The following is a 17,310-nucleotide window of genomic DNA, read 5'->3' on the forward strand; positions in this document are numbered from 1 at the left end:
GCTATATTCATTTCTGATGTGGAACCATTTCACAGTGCCAGGGTCTTTGGGAACAAGACTTTTTTTTTTTTTCTGAATCTCTAGTAACTATGACTGCTGAATTGGCAGGGCTACAGCAGCTGCAAAAACAGTTGCCAGGTCACGCCTCCATAAGAGTTGATTCTCTGGAAGATGGCTTACAGGGGCAAGGCTGTAAACAGGGCCAGTTGGGGCGGGGGTGGAGGGATAGGGCACTGTTATTCCCAGGGCTCTTGGGTCAGGGTCCTGATTGCCTCACTATTTCAACAACATTGGCAGTCGGTGGGGATGTCTGGCCCCTTCTCCACAGGGGTCACTTCCTGGATGATGCCTGTGGGGGCTGGGCTGAAAGCAGAGCTGGGAGTCTGGAGGTCTGTTGTTATTCCCAGGACTCTTGAGCTTATTTGCCCATCAGTGGCTGTTTGTAAGTGCTTGGTGGTAACACTGGGGGCCATGTGAAGTCTACATTCTCCACGTTAACTCTCCTTGATAGTGACTATAGGGCCCATGCTAGAAGCAGGCTGCTATTCTTGGGACCATTGCTATTCCCAGGGCTCTTGAGCTCATAGCCCCAAGCCTCTCCATTAAGGTCTAAAGGGAAGTCATTATTCAAATGGTGGTGATGGTTTAGCTCACCCTGAATATACCCACCTTAGGCTTCCTTGTCTGACATTCTATCCATAAAGCCACACTTCTCACCTTCTTTATTCTCTCCCAGATCTCCATTTAACTTCTGTGTAGGCAAGCCTCACATCTGTATATTTAACCTTTCCCAAAGCCCTGTTCCCGTTGCTCCACCTGACTTCTGGACGTCTCCAACTGGGCGTTCTGTTGGCATCTCCAACTCAGTGTGTCCCACACTGGGATCACATCAGCCTTTTTCCCCAAATCCTGTGTTTCTTTTTATGCTACTGTTATCCTCTGAGTCACCCAGGTTGGAAACTATGGTGTCATCTTGTTTCAAATCTTCATCTCCTATGTAAGATCAATGAATAGGTCAAATCCTGCATCAGTTTACTACCTCTATGGGCAAATCTCTTAACCTGCCTGGATCTCAGTTTCCTCATCTGTAAAATAACCGGGTTGGAGTAACTGGCCTCTGAAGTCCCCTCAAGCTCTTTCTATGTGATCCTTTGATCTGCTGAATTTACTTCCATAATATCTCATACCATTGGTCCTCTGACCTCTGTTTATATTTCCTATACCCAGTTTATGGTCTCACTACTTCTGACCAAACTATTTTTTGAATCCCTATTGGTTTTCTTATCTGTAACCTTTCCTATCTCTGATATATCCTTAAATTATCTGCTAACATACTCTTCTTAGGTACAGATCTAACCAAGTCTCTCTTCTGCTCAAAAAACCTTCAGTGGTTCTTTTTCACCTATAGAATAAAATGCAAATTCCTTTAAAACCTTCCACATTATATCTCCAGTCTGCCTTTCCCATCTTGTTTCACATGATTACCCTTCCTATCTTATTGCTATATTTGGGGCAAGCTAGATTGCTAACTGTTATCTTAGCCTCCTAACTCCAAAATCTGTGTAGGCCATCCCTCATACCTGGAACATACTCCCTTCCATCTCTCTCTGCCTATTGAATGCCTTCTCTTCGGGCCTAGCTAACTCACAGGGCCTGCCTCCTCTGTGAAGCCTCTCCTAATGCACATGGCTGGTCACAATCTCACCTCAATTTTATATGCTTTATCAAGAGCTTTCGTTGCCTTTATCACATTGTACCTTGTATCAAATTGATTTGTGTATGCTTATTAATTTCACCTGCACTCCCAAGTCCATGAGATTAAAACTTCTTGATAACAGAGATTGGGTCATTTTTATCTTTGCATCCCTACAAGCAGGGGTCGGCAACGTATGGCTCTCGAGCCGTATCTGGCTCTTTTGAGGACCAGATATGGCTCTTTCTGCAGGAGCCATAAAGTCACTTTTTTTTCAGGCTCTTTTACAGGAGTGGCACTGTGAGCACTGTACGGCTCTCACGAAATTACATTTTTAAAAATGTGGCATTTATGGCTCTCACGGCCAAAAAGGTTGCCAACCCCTACCTACAAGGAATTCTCTGAACATTAGAGAAGCTGCTTAAATATTTGTTGGAATGAATTTATTTGTTGAAGAGCACATTACACTTTTAAATATTTGAATGAGGGTATGAATTAGGTGAAAAGAAGATATATTGAGGTGAATCTTTCAGCATAATAATTTTTTCTTCACAGACTTTCAAACGTGTTTTGATCAGAGAAGGGCAATACGATTCCATCATAGTCTTCTACAATTTGGTCTTCATGCAGAAACTAAAAACAAATATTCTGCAGTATGCTTCCACCAGGGTATGTAGAGAATCTCTTATGTGTTTGTGTCACAATTTCTAATTTCAAAATGTTAAAACTTTTATTTACTTTTCTTGTTTTAGCCCCCAACCTTGTCACCGATACCTCATATTCCTCGGAGTCCTTATAAGTTTTCTAGTTCTCCTTTACGTGTTCCTGGAGGGAATATTTATATATCACCCTTGAAGAGCCCATACAAATTTTCAGAAGGCCTGCCAACTCCCACAAAAATGACTCCAAGATCAAGGTTAGTGCTTGTTTTCTCGTTGAACAAGTAGCAAAGAACAATACATTGAAATTATTTTGATCTAAGATTAAAAACTAAAAAGTCCTTTAAAAAAAGCCAGAATCTCATCTAAAATTTACCATCCATTTAAGAAAAGTCTTTAGGCTTATGAATTAAAAAGATAACATGTTAAAAAATAAGCCTGCAAATACCACCATCCCTATTTTTTCCTACTTTCTTTTAGACACAAAGTTTAGATTCTCAGTTTGGTTGTAAGCCTTTGGAGCACTCTATATTTACTGGAACCCAGATACTCAATGAAGTATAGGGTTTTTTTTTTTTCACCTTTTAGCCATTCTATATTTCTTCCAATGTCATGAACACTTTCCATACTAGAAAAGCAATATCCCATCAAGGATGAGAATGCAAACTCATTAGAACACATGCTAGCGAATTGAGACTTGAAGCTGTTATTTCTAGTTTTCCCATGCTCTCCTTCTATTCCCTTGGGCGGGTCTCTACTTCAAAAGCTTGTTGTGCATCAGGGAGCTGGTGTTTTTGAAGCTCTTTTAGATGCTCAGATGAAAGGTAGAATGTAAGAGCAAATTATTATATTATCATCCACATCAACCACAAATGCTTCTTAGCTTTGATGTCCTCCATTTGCCTTATTACATAGTATCATGGGCTATTTGAAACTTGTTGTGCTTGTGTGTAAAGTAGGAAGATTAACTCAGGAGAGGTACAGTGCTCTGGCCATATTAGAAGTGACCAGCCAATCAGATTGTACTTCATAGATAGGAAAATAAACAGGGAGGGAAGAAATCTCTTTATGTCTTGTTTTGTTTTCTCTTTTCTGGTACCAAATACAAAGTATTGTGCATGCTAGTGACCTTTTTACACTTACAAAAAGTAATTTTTACCACACAAATATGTTATCTTTGATTAGGTAGAGAAATATTTACCAACAAGTACAGTGGAAGGCTTTCCAGAGGAGGAGTCAGAAGACTTAGTTTGAATCATAGTTCTGTTTGCTACTGATTTTGTGGCTTGGAACAAGTAATTTCACTCACTAGTCCTCAGTTTCCCTGTCTCTAGAATGAGAGGACTGGACTAAACAACTCTCAGGCCCCTTCTATATCTAAGTTCTTTAAATATACTGTGCCTTTTTTAACCTTTAGCAAGACATTCAGCCTCTACCTTAATCTCTTCATCTTTGAAGGGTCCTATTTAATATACATAAGTATATTTCCAAGAGGCAGGGAGCAAAAATGGTGATAAATTTTTGTCAAAAAAGGGTTGTTTCTGTTTAAACACTAATTTGTTTTAGGGCATAATTAATGTGATAGCATTATTATTTTATTTTCTTTGTCTACACTAGCATTTTTATGTACAGTGTATCCTTTAATTTATTTAGTTAGCTTTCATTTAGCTGCCCTACTAGTAGCATTGGTATTTCCTCCCTTATACTGTAATATGTAAAATATAAATAGAAAAAATATAAAATAATAGATTTTAGCATGAGAAAATACCTTCAAGAATCACCTGGCCCAACCCTCTCAAATTACTAATGAGACCAGAGGAAATATCTTGTCCAAGGTCACCCACCTAATTATTTTTATTTTTATTTTTTTTATATTTTTAAACCCTTAACTTCTGTGTATTAGTTCCTTGGTGGAAGAGTGGTAAGGGTAGGCAATGGGGGTCAAGTGACTTGCCCAGGGTCACACAGCTGGGAAGTGTCTGAGGCCGGATTTGAACCTAGGACCTCCCGTCTCTAGGCCTGCCTCTCAATCCACTGAGCTACCCAGCTGCCCCTCACCCACCTAATTAATGTAAAACCTAGGACTAAAACTCAGATCTTCCTGATACTTTGTCCAGTGCCCTTTTTACTTTTATCATACTGTCTTCCTAAAAGACAGGAACTTTGTCTCATTAATTAGTTTGTTAGAACCTTATGCAAATTAGTTCTAAGTAAATGATTTTAAATCATGGTAGTGATTCATTCTGTGCTAATGATGGTATCTATTTTGCTTTCCTTGATAAAATTAGATGTCCATTTAAAGGGCTTCTTTGGGGAGGAGGGAGTTACCCATTCATCTCCCACTACTCTCTCAGGGAGCCTTCTCTGGTAATAATGATTTTTTTAAAAATCAAAATCAAACCCATTGACCCGACTCAATAACATATGCAATATCATCCTGGGTTAGTCTTTCTTTATAGTTTCCCTAGTGAGAATGTAGTGCCTTAAGGTTGTCATTCTGATCATGAACCATTTTACTAGTGAAATAGGAAAGTACTGTTTGAAAAAGTTATGATGAAGAACTAAATACCTCTTACCATATGTTAGTTTTTATTATAGTTACAATACCTGCTAGAAAGGAACAAGTATATCTCCTAGTACAAAAAACTATAGTTAGGTATGACTTGATAGAAATGTGGGTGATTTATTAGAAGAAATTCTTTTTGTTCTTTGACTTTTTGTTCATATAAACTTTGGTATATTTTCTTCCATCATGAAATGTTTCTTTTTTTTCCCCACCTCTGTAGTTAGAGGTCAACCTTAGAGCTAGAAAAATATCTGAGTGTGAATTTTGCTTCAGAGTCTTACTAGCCATGTGCCCCTAGGCAAATCTTTTAGCCTGAGTGTTTCCTCATCTGTTAAATTAGGATAAATAAGATGTAAGGATCAAATGAGATAATATATACGAAGTGCTATGCAAACTTTAAGGCACTACATGTTAGCCATTATTTTTCATGTCCTTGTAAAATAGTAGCTTAAAATAACTCTACCATTAAAAAATTTAAAGCATCATCATAATACAGAAGGAAATTAGGCACTAGTTTGCTTTTATACATAATGAGAATAGCATTTCAGTGATGTAAGAGATAGAGAAGTCTTCATTTTTATCAATTTAATCTTTAGAATAACATGTACATACTTAAATGTCATTTTTTGTATATGTTCTTAAGCTAATTAACTTGTGTTTCATTTTATCTTAACAGAATATTGGTTTCAATTGGTGAATCATTTGGCGTGAGTATTTTATTTGCATAAAATTGTAGTTTTCTTTTAAAATGGTAAACTCAGATGCCTTAATTGAGGGCATTACATAGAATTTAAAATTCTCCTATAGCCTAAGCAAAAAAGGTCAAGATTTTGCTACACTGTTTTGAATCTAAAAATAATTTATAGTAATCTGATATTTAAAGTCTGTATTGCCAGAGACAAGATTTCTGAAATTTCACTGATATGCCAAAATGTCCAGTCCACATAGACAGTGCCATCTTGCTTTTATTTTTCTTTAATTTATTTAGAATTTGTTTTTTTCTATTTTCTCAATTAAAAAAAGAAAAAAACAACACACGTCCTTATTTTATGAAATATGCTGCATAGTCAAACAAAACAAATTCTTGCATTGGCTATATCCATAAAACATATGTCTCAATCTCCACCATGAGTCTCTCATATCTCTGTCAGGAGATAGGTTTTATATTTCATAATGAATCTTTTGGAATCGTGTTGATCAGAAGTTCTTGATTATTTCAAAGTTTTTGGTCTCTAACAATGTTGTTATTAATGTATAAATTTCCCTTCTTTTCCTACTCCACTCTACATCAGTTCATAAAAAATTGCTAGATTTTTTGGAAACTATCCTCTCTATCATTTCTTACAACACAATGGTATTACATTGTGTTCATAGACCATATTTGTTCAGTCATTCCTCAGTTGACTTCAACAACCTTTAGATTTCTGTCTCTTGTTATTCAAGCTTTTCAGAAGTCTTTTTGGTGTCTTCTAATACATTCTAGTTCTTACCAAGTTCTCAAATCTTAGGTTCTAACCTTCTTACTCCCTACCTTTCTCTATCCCTTTTAGAAAAATTAGTAGATAAAAGAATAACAAAATTGAAAAATCAGAGGAGGTCCCAGAAGTAAACTAGTCCTTGACTTTACCCAAAGCATGAATTCAGTCTAGACCATCCCAGATTAGTAGTCATCTATACCTCTAATGACGTTGAAACCCCTACAATCTTATTCCATTTTTGGATACTTCTAATTGGTAATAAATTTTCCTTCTACTTTCCTGTTACTACTATGCATTGGTCTTTGTCCTATTTCTGAAACCTGCTAAAATAAGTTGTCAGCCTTTTATATTATCCCTTCAGTAGCTGAAAATAGCTATTGTGTCTGCCCTAAGTTGACTTCCTTTTTAGAGACTCAGGCTATGGCCTACTACCTCTTCTCTCTCTGAATTCTTTGAAATCTACCCTCCTAAAGCACAGGATACTAGTTAGACTATCTTTGGCACTTACATTCTTATTTATCATAAGTTTAAATCCTGGTCATTTCACTTCATGAAGCAGTTCTTCATTGTTGATCAGAATCAGGTTTAGAATAAAAGTTCCTGTTGTGGCTTTCTCTACTTTCTGAAGAATTAAATTATTATTGAGGCAAGTCAAGAGTTCATCAGATATTCTACATTTAGTTCTAATAGATACCTGAATTGTTGAAATAGATAAGGGAAATCAAGGAAAAGAGATAAAGGGAACAATTGCCCATGGCTGCTATCACTTAGTGTCAAATCAGACAATTCTCTCTGTTTCCTAGAAACAAAGCTTTCAGCTCAGTTTCCACCTTATGTCTGTAAAAAGCCTTTGCCAGCTCCATACCCTCACATGCCTTCTCTCAGATGGACTAGCACCTCTGCAGTAGAGCCCTTTTCAAGCAGCTCATCCACCTTTCTTCAGTTCTTAGCTATGGCTTCAAGAAAAACTATAACTTGTACAGTGACTACACCCCAGTACAACTTTCTTGGCAGTTGGGCTAAACCCAGTTGAAGGTAGCCAACAGGTCTTAAACTCATTGATGAATTAGGCGAATGTCTACCTTAAGCATGTGAAGACTTCCTCCAGCAGAGAACAGTTTGTTCCAACAGCCATGGAGGTGGCTGAAGCAGATACTATGGGACACCTAGAGCTTGGTTGTTCTAAATGTTGCCATCAAAGTTGCTAAGGTCATCCACTACATCCTGGGCTAACTCTAGTCATCCTGACTTTTGTCTTGCCACTGGACTTCATTGACTCTGGAAGAGAGAATGAGGCAGATGACTTTTGTGCAACTCTGCCTCCCTCAAATCCAATTCTCACACAACTCAAGATATCTCACTGTGATGTCATTGGTCCTTTTTGAAAACAAAAGTCAAACTACAACAGTGATAGGGAAATAGTTGAGCTAGCAGACAAGAATTCATTAGTTTGTGAAAAGAGGTCAATTCACCTATCCAGAAGAGATAAAAACTCCATTTAAAATAACTGCAGATAGTAGTCTGCCTGCCAGGACAGACCCAGGAACTATTTGAACATAATTACAAAGCACTTTTCATACAAATAAAATCAGATCCAAATAACTAGAGAAATATTCGTTGCTCATGAGTAGGCCAAGCCAATATAATAAAAATTACAATTCTGTATAAATTAATTCAGTGCCATACCAATCATACTACCAAAGAATTATTTTATAGAACTAGAAAAAGTAACAAAATTCATCTAGAAGAACTAAAGTCAAGAATATCAAGGGAATAAGTTGTTAAAAATGTGAAGGTAGTTGGCCTATCAGTACCAAGTTTCAATAAAGAAATTAAGGAGGTGAATAGAATTTTAGAAAAGTTAGATTTAGGGGCAGCTAGGCAATTCAGTGAATAGGCAGGCCTAAAGATGGGAAGTCCTGAGTTCAACTGGTCTCAGTCACTTTCTGGTTGTGTGACCCTGGGCAAATCACTTAGCCCCAATTGCCTAGCCCAGTGATGGGCAAACTACGGCCCACGGGCCAGATGCAGCCCCCTGAAATGTTCTATCCTGCCACGTGACATTATTCCTAATCTGACAAATACAATGAGTAGGATACAATACAATGAAATTTCGAAAGTGTTGCCTTAGAAACAGACTGACAAATGAGCATTTTCTTTCCTTTGGCCCCCTCTTTAAAAAGTTTGCCCATCACTGGCCTAGCCTTTAGTGCTCTTCTGCCTTAGAATAATTGATTCTAAAATGGAAGAGAGGGATTTTTTTTAAAAAGTGAGATTTGATAGACCTCAGGAGAAAACTGAATGAGAATAAAAAGGCACATACCTTTTTCTTTGCAATATATAGCAGCTTCACAAAAACTGACCAAATAATAGGACATATAAAAGCCTCACGACCAAATGCAAAAAAGCAGAAATATATGCATTCAGACTATAATTATATAAAATTGCATTCAACAAAGGGCTATGGAAAAAAAAGATTAATAATTAGAAACTAAATAACCTTATCCTAAAGAATGAATGGATCAAAGGACAAAAGTAATCAATAGTTTCATTAAAGAGAATGATATCAAGGAGACAGCATGCCAAAATTTTGGGGATGTACCCAAAACAGGACTTAGGGGAAAATGTATATCTTTAAATACTTACATCAATAAAATAGAGAAAGAGCAGACTGGTGAATTGGACATGCAACCAAAAAAAAAAAAAAAACTAGAAGAAGAACAAATTTAAAATTTCCAATTAAACACCAGATTAGAAATTCTGAAAACCAGAGGAGAGATTAATAAAATTAGAGTTAGAAAACTATTCAACTAATTAATAAAACAAAGAGCTGGTTTAAAAAAATAGATAAACCATTGCTTAATTTGATCAAAAAAGAAAAAACAAATTACTGGTATTAAAAATGAAAAAGGTGAATTCATAACCAATGAAGAGGAAATTAAAGCAATTATTAGGGATTACTTTGCCCAATTATATGCCAATACATCTACTATCTAAGTAAAATAGGTGCATATTTTTTTTAAAATATCAATTGCCCAGATTAGCAGAAGAGGAAGAAATACAATCCTTAGAAAAAGGAACAAACTATCAATGAATTCCTTAAGAAAAAAGGCCCCAGGGGGCAGCTGGGTAGCTCAGTGGATTGAGAGTCAGGCCTAGAGACTGGAGGTTCTAGGTTCAAATTTGGCCTCAGACACTTCCCAGCTATGTGACCCTGAGCAAGTCACTTGACCCCCATTGCCCACCCTTACCACTCTTCCACCTAGGAGCCAATACACAAAAGTTAAGGGTTTTAAAAAAAAAAAAAGGCCCCAGGGCCAGATAGATTCACAAGTGAATTTCTAACAAACATTTAAAGAACAGTTAATTCCAATACTATATAAAATATTTGGAAAAAGAACTGAAAAAAGAAACTTCCTTTTGTGACACAAATGTGGAATTGATATCTAAACCAGAAAGAAAAAACAGAAAAAGAAAACTATGGGCCAGTCTCCCTAATGAATATCAGTGCAAGAATTTTAAATTAAATATCAGCCAAGGAGATTACAGCAATTATCTATCACAAGGATCATACACTACTTTCAATATTATCTCAATAGATGCAGAAAAAGCTTTTGAAGAAATACAACATCCATTCCTTCTAAAAACACAAAACATTGCAATAAATTGAACATTCCTTAAAATGTTAAATAGCATCTTTCTAAACCAATCAGCAAGCTTTATCTGTGAAGGACATAAACTAGAAGGCTTCTCAATAAGATCAGGAATGAAGCAAGGTTGCCCATAATCACCTCTGATATTTATCACTTCTCCACCCAGTGTCAAGCACAATGTTATACACAGTAGGTGTTAATACAGACAGTAAACATTGTGTGTGAGTAAAAAAATTCCATGTCCTTACCTATTCTTTCTTTTTTTTCCTTGTATCTGTCCAAAACAGAATAAGTTATTATTTCTCCCAGTCTACACGTCCCCTGTGGCCCTCAACTCTCTCTTCTCCAAACTTCTGTATTTTGTTGAGACCAGCACTACCAGAAGTCACTTAGACTCCTAGGCTGAGTTAGCCTTCACTCTTCACTCTTCCTCCATCTCTTACAACCAGTCACATAAGTATTATTCTACTTCAGTAAGATTACATACTTGGTCCCTAATGTCATGTGTTGCAAAGAGGTCAAGAACGAAGAGACTTGTAAAGAGACCATTAGATCTAGTGTCTTAGATTTTTATATTCCTAGCTCCTTAGCACAGTGCCTGGCACATAATAGGAGCAGATAACTGTGATATAACAATAAAGTCTACTTTATGGGCTATCCTTAAGACAAGACAGATAGTTAGTTCCTACTTAAACTTAAGTCTATATCACACACCATCATGTTAGGAAGATACCTTGTTTTTTTCAAGACAACACAAGGAAAGATTCTGAGAAAGAATGGAGTCAAAGAATCAATGAGATGTATTTAGAACTAGTGGTTTAAAGCAAGAGTTTCTTGAGTAGAGATGGTGTGGAGAAGTAAAAAGGATTTGAGCTGCAGTTTCATGTACGATATGCCATAACTTTGACAGGCTCTTCATATTGATCAGTTGGTAAAATAATAGCAAATCAAAATACATAGATAATTCTGATTATTTTTTCAAGCCAAACAATTGAACTTGTTCCACACTTGGCTGCAGGTAAAGCTTTACTGCTATGAGAAGTGGTAGAACCAGGATTCCTTTGGTTTTAAATAAACCTTTTAGTAATTTTGTAATTTCCAGACTTCTGAGAAGTTTCAGAAAATAAACCAAATGGTGTGTAGCAGCGACCGTTTGCTAAAAAGAAGTGCTGAAGGAAGCAACCCTCCTAAACCACTGAAAAAACTACGCTTTGATATTGAAGGATCAGATGAAGCAGATGGAAGGTATGAGCTTTTCTATTAGAATCGCACTGCTGTCATGGAAGTGTCTGCACCTGGAGAGCTGCAGTCTGGGCTCTGCTATTGACTAGATTCTGTGATTCTAAGCAAGGCTTTTAACTTTTCTGTGCCTCCATTTCCTCATCTGTCTAATGGGAAAATAGCCCTCCTTTTATTCATAGTATTGTTGTAGGATCAAATGGAATTACAGATGAAGGAGCTTTAGAAAATTGAATTACAAATGGTGTCATCACTTTGTCATAGTTTTATCAAAGAAACAGAATATTTAATTATAGATATTATTGCAATTTTACAACAGTTCATTATTATTAAACAATAAATCCCTGAATCTTAAGAACTAATATATTTAATGAAAATTGCCCCCCCAAATTATGTAGCACCATAATTTATGGAACATTTTATTTTATTTACTTCCATAAGCTTATAAAATCTATCAATTCACTAAAGTAATAATAGTATGAAATAAATGGTTAAAACTATAAATAATGGCATGTGTAATAAAACTATAAATAATTGGAGTAAGAATTATAAGAGGTCTAGGTTTGAGGCCTGGTCTATCCTTGGCTTTCTCTATGATTCTGAATGCATCACCTTATCTCCAAAGCACTTAAATGTGATCTATTACCAGTGGGCACATTTATGCAAGGTAAATGTTCTGGGTTTTTTTTTCCTGCAGCAAACATCTCCCTGGGGAATCCAAATTTCAACAGAAACTTGCAGAAATGAGTAAGTATATGTAATTTCTTTGTAAATATTAAAGAGATACAAATGTGGTAATTTTTTACATTAAGATGCAAATAGAGATTAGGAAATCTGGGTTTTGGAAATTCACATGTATAAAAAGAAAAATTACAAGGTGCTTCAACTGCCAATTGTTGAAATACCTACTATTTTAAGTTCAAGTGATATAGAAATTTGGAAAAAATGATGCTGCTGCTGACCTTAAGGAATTTGTAATCTACTCTTATCAAGGGATGTTTGATACATGCATGTGTTAGTGACAAAGAAGAGTTCCAGACAACTCAAGTTCTCTTTATGACAATATTCACTATGAAATTTCTTACATATGAGAACTCACCCTATTATACTTAAAATCATATCCAATTTACAAAACTTTCATTTTTATACTTGCAAAGTGAGGTAGGTATTCATGTAGGAGAAAAGTAATCATTATTCTTTGTGCCTTTTTTTAATTAAATTTTTTCCAATCAATGAAAATCATCCCATCTCTCTCTCACTTCCTTCATTCCCATTTAAAAAAAGGGAAAAGCAAAACTTTTGTTATAAACATGTATAGTCAAGCAGAACAGATTACTACATTGGCCATGTCCAAAAACGGTGTTTCAGTCTGCACTCAGAGTCCATTACCTTTTCATCAGGATGTTAATGACATGTTTCTTCATGAGCCCTCTTAAGTTTTGTTGGCCATGCACTCATTAGCGTCCCTAAATCTTTCAGAGCTGTTTTGTTGTTTTTTTTTTTACAATATTGTTGTTATTGTACAAATTGTTCTCCTGATTTTGCCTGCTTCACACTGCATCGTTTCCCAGAAGCTTTCATTCATTTCTCCAAAACTAACCCCTTTTTGCTTTTTCTAAAAGTCTTTCAAGCAGGAATATTAATAAAGTACAGTATTGCTTAGCTGTATCTTAACTATACACGGCTCTAGTTAGGAAATACTTTAAAATAACAGAATTTTATTTCTTAGTACATTTCTAAGGGTGTTGCAAGATGTTTGGTGTGATATATGTGTATTGTAGTTGCTAAATTCTAAATTTAGAATTTAAAAATTTATTCCTCAATTCTGACATTCAACAATCATTTATCATATGAAATGCCATATGTGAAGCCCTTGAAAGAACAAATATTAAAATAATCCTTTAAATTTGAAAAGTTATTTATCTTATAAATTAGTCTTAAACTTCTTTACTACCTAAAATGTAACTACAAAAAATGTAGACTTTTTTTAGACATTGAATTGAAATCTATCAATTTATAAAACCATCCTTTCCATTTAATTTACAGAATAAAATTTTTCAAACGATCCACTTTTTATCTCTTTTGATATTTTACTTTGACTCACTTTGAGAATTTTCTAACTCATAAGTAATTATCTGTTAGGGCTTTTTAAAAGATAGATATTAGGGCATTTAATAAAAACACAATTTACGAACGTGATGAATTTTGGTCTCTACAAAAACGCTGTTAAAAAACAAAAAGTGCTCTGTGAAAGTCTGTATGTGTTCTGCAAGTAGAACTAAGTATAGTGAATTCGTTTCCTAGTGACCCATTTAAAGCTGAGTAACAAGCTTCTCTCTTTAGGAAGGAGTTCAAAGGCCTTGTGCTTTGAGCCTAACCAAACCACGGAAAAATTCTAGAGGAGCAGCAGGCTTAACCCCTGAGGCTCAGAAACTCCTGTGACTCTTCAGTCTTCTCAAAACCCTCTGAATCCAAAAAAGGTTATCTATTCCAAGATGTGCTGAGGCCCCAGGGCTGGGAGAGGAAGGGAGAAAAAGACCTTCACTAAACAGTGGCTAATCCACTTTACTTTTCCAAAAAATTAACAAACCACCCAGCAGTTAATAAGAATTCTTAACTAACTCTAGATATTTTCCACTTTTTTCTTTTATTGTTTCGATTATTGCATTTAAATAACCCTTTGTAACATGACAGCCCTCTTTGCTGTCCTTGGATTACAGTCTCATAGGCAAAGAACAACCAGCCATGACTTGGTAAAATCTACATAGATATTAGAAGGACTAGCTGAAGAGTTCCCTACAGCTCAGGGATGACTTCAGGTCAAGCCAAGCAGTTCTTAAAAAACCAGGAGCTGTGGTTTATGACATGAGGCTTACGTGGCCACTTCATAGATTGTTTCTCCAGCAGAGAAGAATATTGAACACACAAGGAAAAAGAGTAATTTGGACTGAACTTTAGCATTCTCTAGTACATTTCATACTTTAGAGTGTACCAAAAAAAAAACAAAAAACCAGAGCTTAATTGTTTGAGATAATAGTACATTCTCAAATCTAGCATTGCCTCACTCTGTGTTCAATTAATAGTGATTCTTTTTTTAGTCTTTTTACTTCTGTATTTGTTTCCTTAGAGACAGCTGTGATGCCATAGATAGAGCTCACTAAGTAAGGTTTAGAGTCAGGAAAAACTTGGGTTCAAATCCCACTTCTAACTACTAGCTACATGACCTTGGGCAAGTCATTTAACATATAGGTCTCAAACAACTTCCTAGGATTTTTCTAAGAGTCATAGATGGCCTAGGGAGCTCTGAACCAGGAATTTGTATAATAAAATCTTTTGGTATTTTGGTCTTTTTGGGGTTGGGTCCATTATGAATCCATACTCTATTGAACTGTATTCCCCATCAGACTGTTTTAATTATTGGTTTTTGTTGTCTTTCTTTAGCATCTACTCGTACAAGAATGCAAAAGCAGAAAATGAACGATAGCATGGATACCTCAAGCAAGGAAGAAAAGTGAACATCTTTTCAGGACCTTGCTCAGCCCACCTCCTGTCTTCATTCGTTGCCTTTCCTTTACCAAATGGCACACTGCCTAGTTTCTATTTACTATCATTTGTAGTATAATATAGCTTTCAGCTTTTTTCAGCTTTCAGAGATCTTTGGAAGTATGCATTTTGTGTGTGTGAGACTCCCAAGTTATTTACAGTGTTGTCATAGTACATACACTGCTTTTATACATGATGTGGTGTCTTGTGCAGATATTGCCACTTTAGATTATCCCAATTTCTAAAGTAAACGTAGTACTTTGCAGATTGGGCATAAAGACGGTGCAGACAGCATGTATATGATGTATGCCACTTTCATTAATTTATATATTTTTTATTTAATGCTAATACATTGGGAAGATTTTCCCACCTTCCAAATGGAGATTGGTTGATTGCCCTTTCATTTTTGTTATCCTGAACTCTTCAGCTGAGATAGGTATTGGAAATAACAGAAATTACTTGAAAAAAGATACTGATTTTTGTATACATTAGTTTATTTTACTCTTGGAATCTGATACACTTTTGCTTATTTTGCAAATCTTGTAATATAAGTACAAGCAGAAAGCAAAGTATAAACTCCTGATGCTGCCGTACTACTGATACAGGTTCCATACCTCAGCGCTGGGAAACATTTCTTCTTGCTTTTGTTCTCTGTCATACATACATACATTTTGAAGTCTAAATCTGGGTATATGACAACACCACTGGTTTTCATACCAACCAAATTCCTAAATATACAAAGTACTGGTCCGAGTACTTGCAAAGAGCCTTATGTTTTACTGTGCCCCTCTAAAATACAGTCCAAGTGCACTTTTAATCTTTCTCTGGGTTCTAACAAATCAGGACAGCAATGAAGTGTGCCATCGATACTGACAACATTGTTAGCTGAGATATGACTAAACAAAGGATCACATGATAATCATTCTTCCATCAAGCTTCAAATGGGGAAGGAAGGCTTAAGTATTCTCTAGAATGACTATTAAACTTCATCCATGCTTTAGATTTTCATCTTTTAAAACAGCTCTTCTTTTTGCAAGCCAACATAGCCTAACACTCCCTTTTGCATTTTTACAAAACATTTTCATCCTAAAATTATATATCTTGAGGATAGCCTTCTTGAACATTAAGTATTCACATATGGAGGTGAACTTTATGCAGCTGCTCCAATTCAAAGCATCTACATTTAATGGGAAAATGCTTTTTGGGGCACCCAAAGGTATATTTAAGAAATGTTGTGTGGGTAACTTATTTAGAAAGAATTAAAAAAAAAAAGGTGATATTTAAAGTTAGCATCATCTAGCTTTTGACAGAAATCACTTTTAGTCAAATATATATACATATATATATATGCCCTGAACCTTTTTTTTTTTTTAATTCACTTACCCTAATTTGGAGCGTTTTGTTAGGAAATGAAATTTTATTTCACGGTCAGTTAAATTTTAAACTTTTGTGTTTGATTTGACCGTTTTCCTACTATACTTACAAAAATTAGTATATATGATTCTCTCATTTTTACATGGACTTCACAAAGACCATTTTACCTTCTAAGCCATGGTTTACATATGCTTTTGCTATATTTACAATAGGATTAATGTCAAGGATTTAGGAACTTAAAAGGTATATATTGTAAAGTTCCTAAATGGGCCAGGAGATATCTTTTATTGATGACTTGCTACTTTTTTGTTCATATGGATTTAAAAGTGTACATTTGAAAGTGTATGTTGCTATTTTCTATAATTTCTAGCTCCTTTAAAAATAAAATAGCTATTGAGACTTCAAAGTGTCCTCTTTAGTGTTCCATAAATGTGTGTATGTATGTAATATTCAGATAAGATGATGCAGAAGTATTTATTAGAAATGAATGAGAATTTCCAGTCCTCAGAATTAAAATTTTTAAATGTCTAAATTCCTCCCTGAAAATAGTAAGCCAGCTTTTGCCATCATTTGAGAACAGAAAGCACTTCATTTTTATAGACCCTAATCACAAAATTTGAATCAAAGGTTTTTTCCTCTTGGGTCATTTCTAAGTTTGTTGTTTCTCTGAACACTTATACAAGCAGAGATATGTGATTGTTGCATAGTTTGGTGAGGTAGTGTCTTTCCTTTAAAAAAATCATTTGTCTCTGATAGAAATATCTAAGAAATAAAAGTAGATAAAAGGATAAAGAGAAACTATTATAGGCTTGAAGTCTGACAAACATGTGGCAGAAGCAGCTAGGTAACAGTCGATAAGAGCCCTAGACTTAAAATCAGGAAAATACAAATTCAAATCTTACTTCAGACCCTCAGCAATTGTATCACCCTGGGCAAGTCACTTAACCTCTGCCTGTTTTAGCTTCCCTCAACTGTAAAATGGAGATAAAAACACCTACCTCCCAGAGTTGTTGTGAAAATAAGATGAGATAATATTTGTTAAGCGTTTGTAAACTTTAAAAAGTTGTATTACATTAGCTCCTAACAGAATGATAAACTCAAAGGA

The 17,310-nt window shown here is 35.4% G+C and overlaps 1 protein-coding gene across 1 annotated transcript in view; it reads left to right on the forward strand.

Annotated features, from left to right (window-relative positions):
* RB1 (RB transcriptional corepressor 1) overlaps positions 1–16,611 on the forward strand; it is a 148,955-nt gene extending 132,344 nt beyond the window's left edge. The window contains exons 22-27 of the mRNA XM_044668231.1: positions 2,249–2,362; positions 2,446–2,609; positions 5,595–5,625; positions 11,152–11,294; positions 11,986–12,035; positions 14,730–16,611. Of these exons, the coding sequence (XP_044524166.1) occupies positions 2,249–2,362; positions 2,446–2,609; positions 5,595–5,625; positions 11,152–11,294; positions 11,986–12,035; positions 14,730–14,803 (576 nt within the window). The 3' untranslated portion in view covers positions 14,804–16,611. The remainder of the gene's footprint in view (positions 1–2,248; positions 2,363–2,445; positions 2,610–5,594; positions 5,626–11,151; positions 11,295–11,985; positions 12,036–14,729) is intronic.
* The last annotated feature ends 699 nt before the right edge of the window (positions 16,612–17,310 follow it).

Source organism: Gracilinanus agilis, chromosome 3 (genome assembly GCF_016433145.1).
Source record: "Gracilinanus agilis isolate LMUSP501 chromosome 3, AgileGrace, whole genome shotgun sequence".
Classification (NCBI taxonomy): Eukaryota; Metazoa; Chordata; class Mammalia; order Didelphimorphia; family Didelphidae; genus Gracilinanus; species Gracilinanus agilis.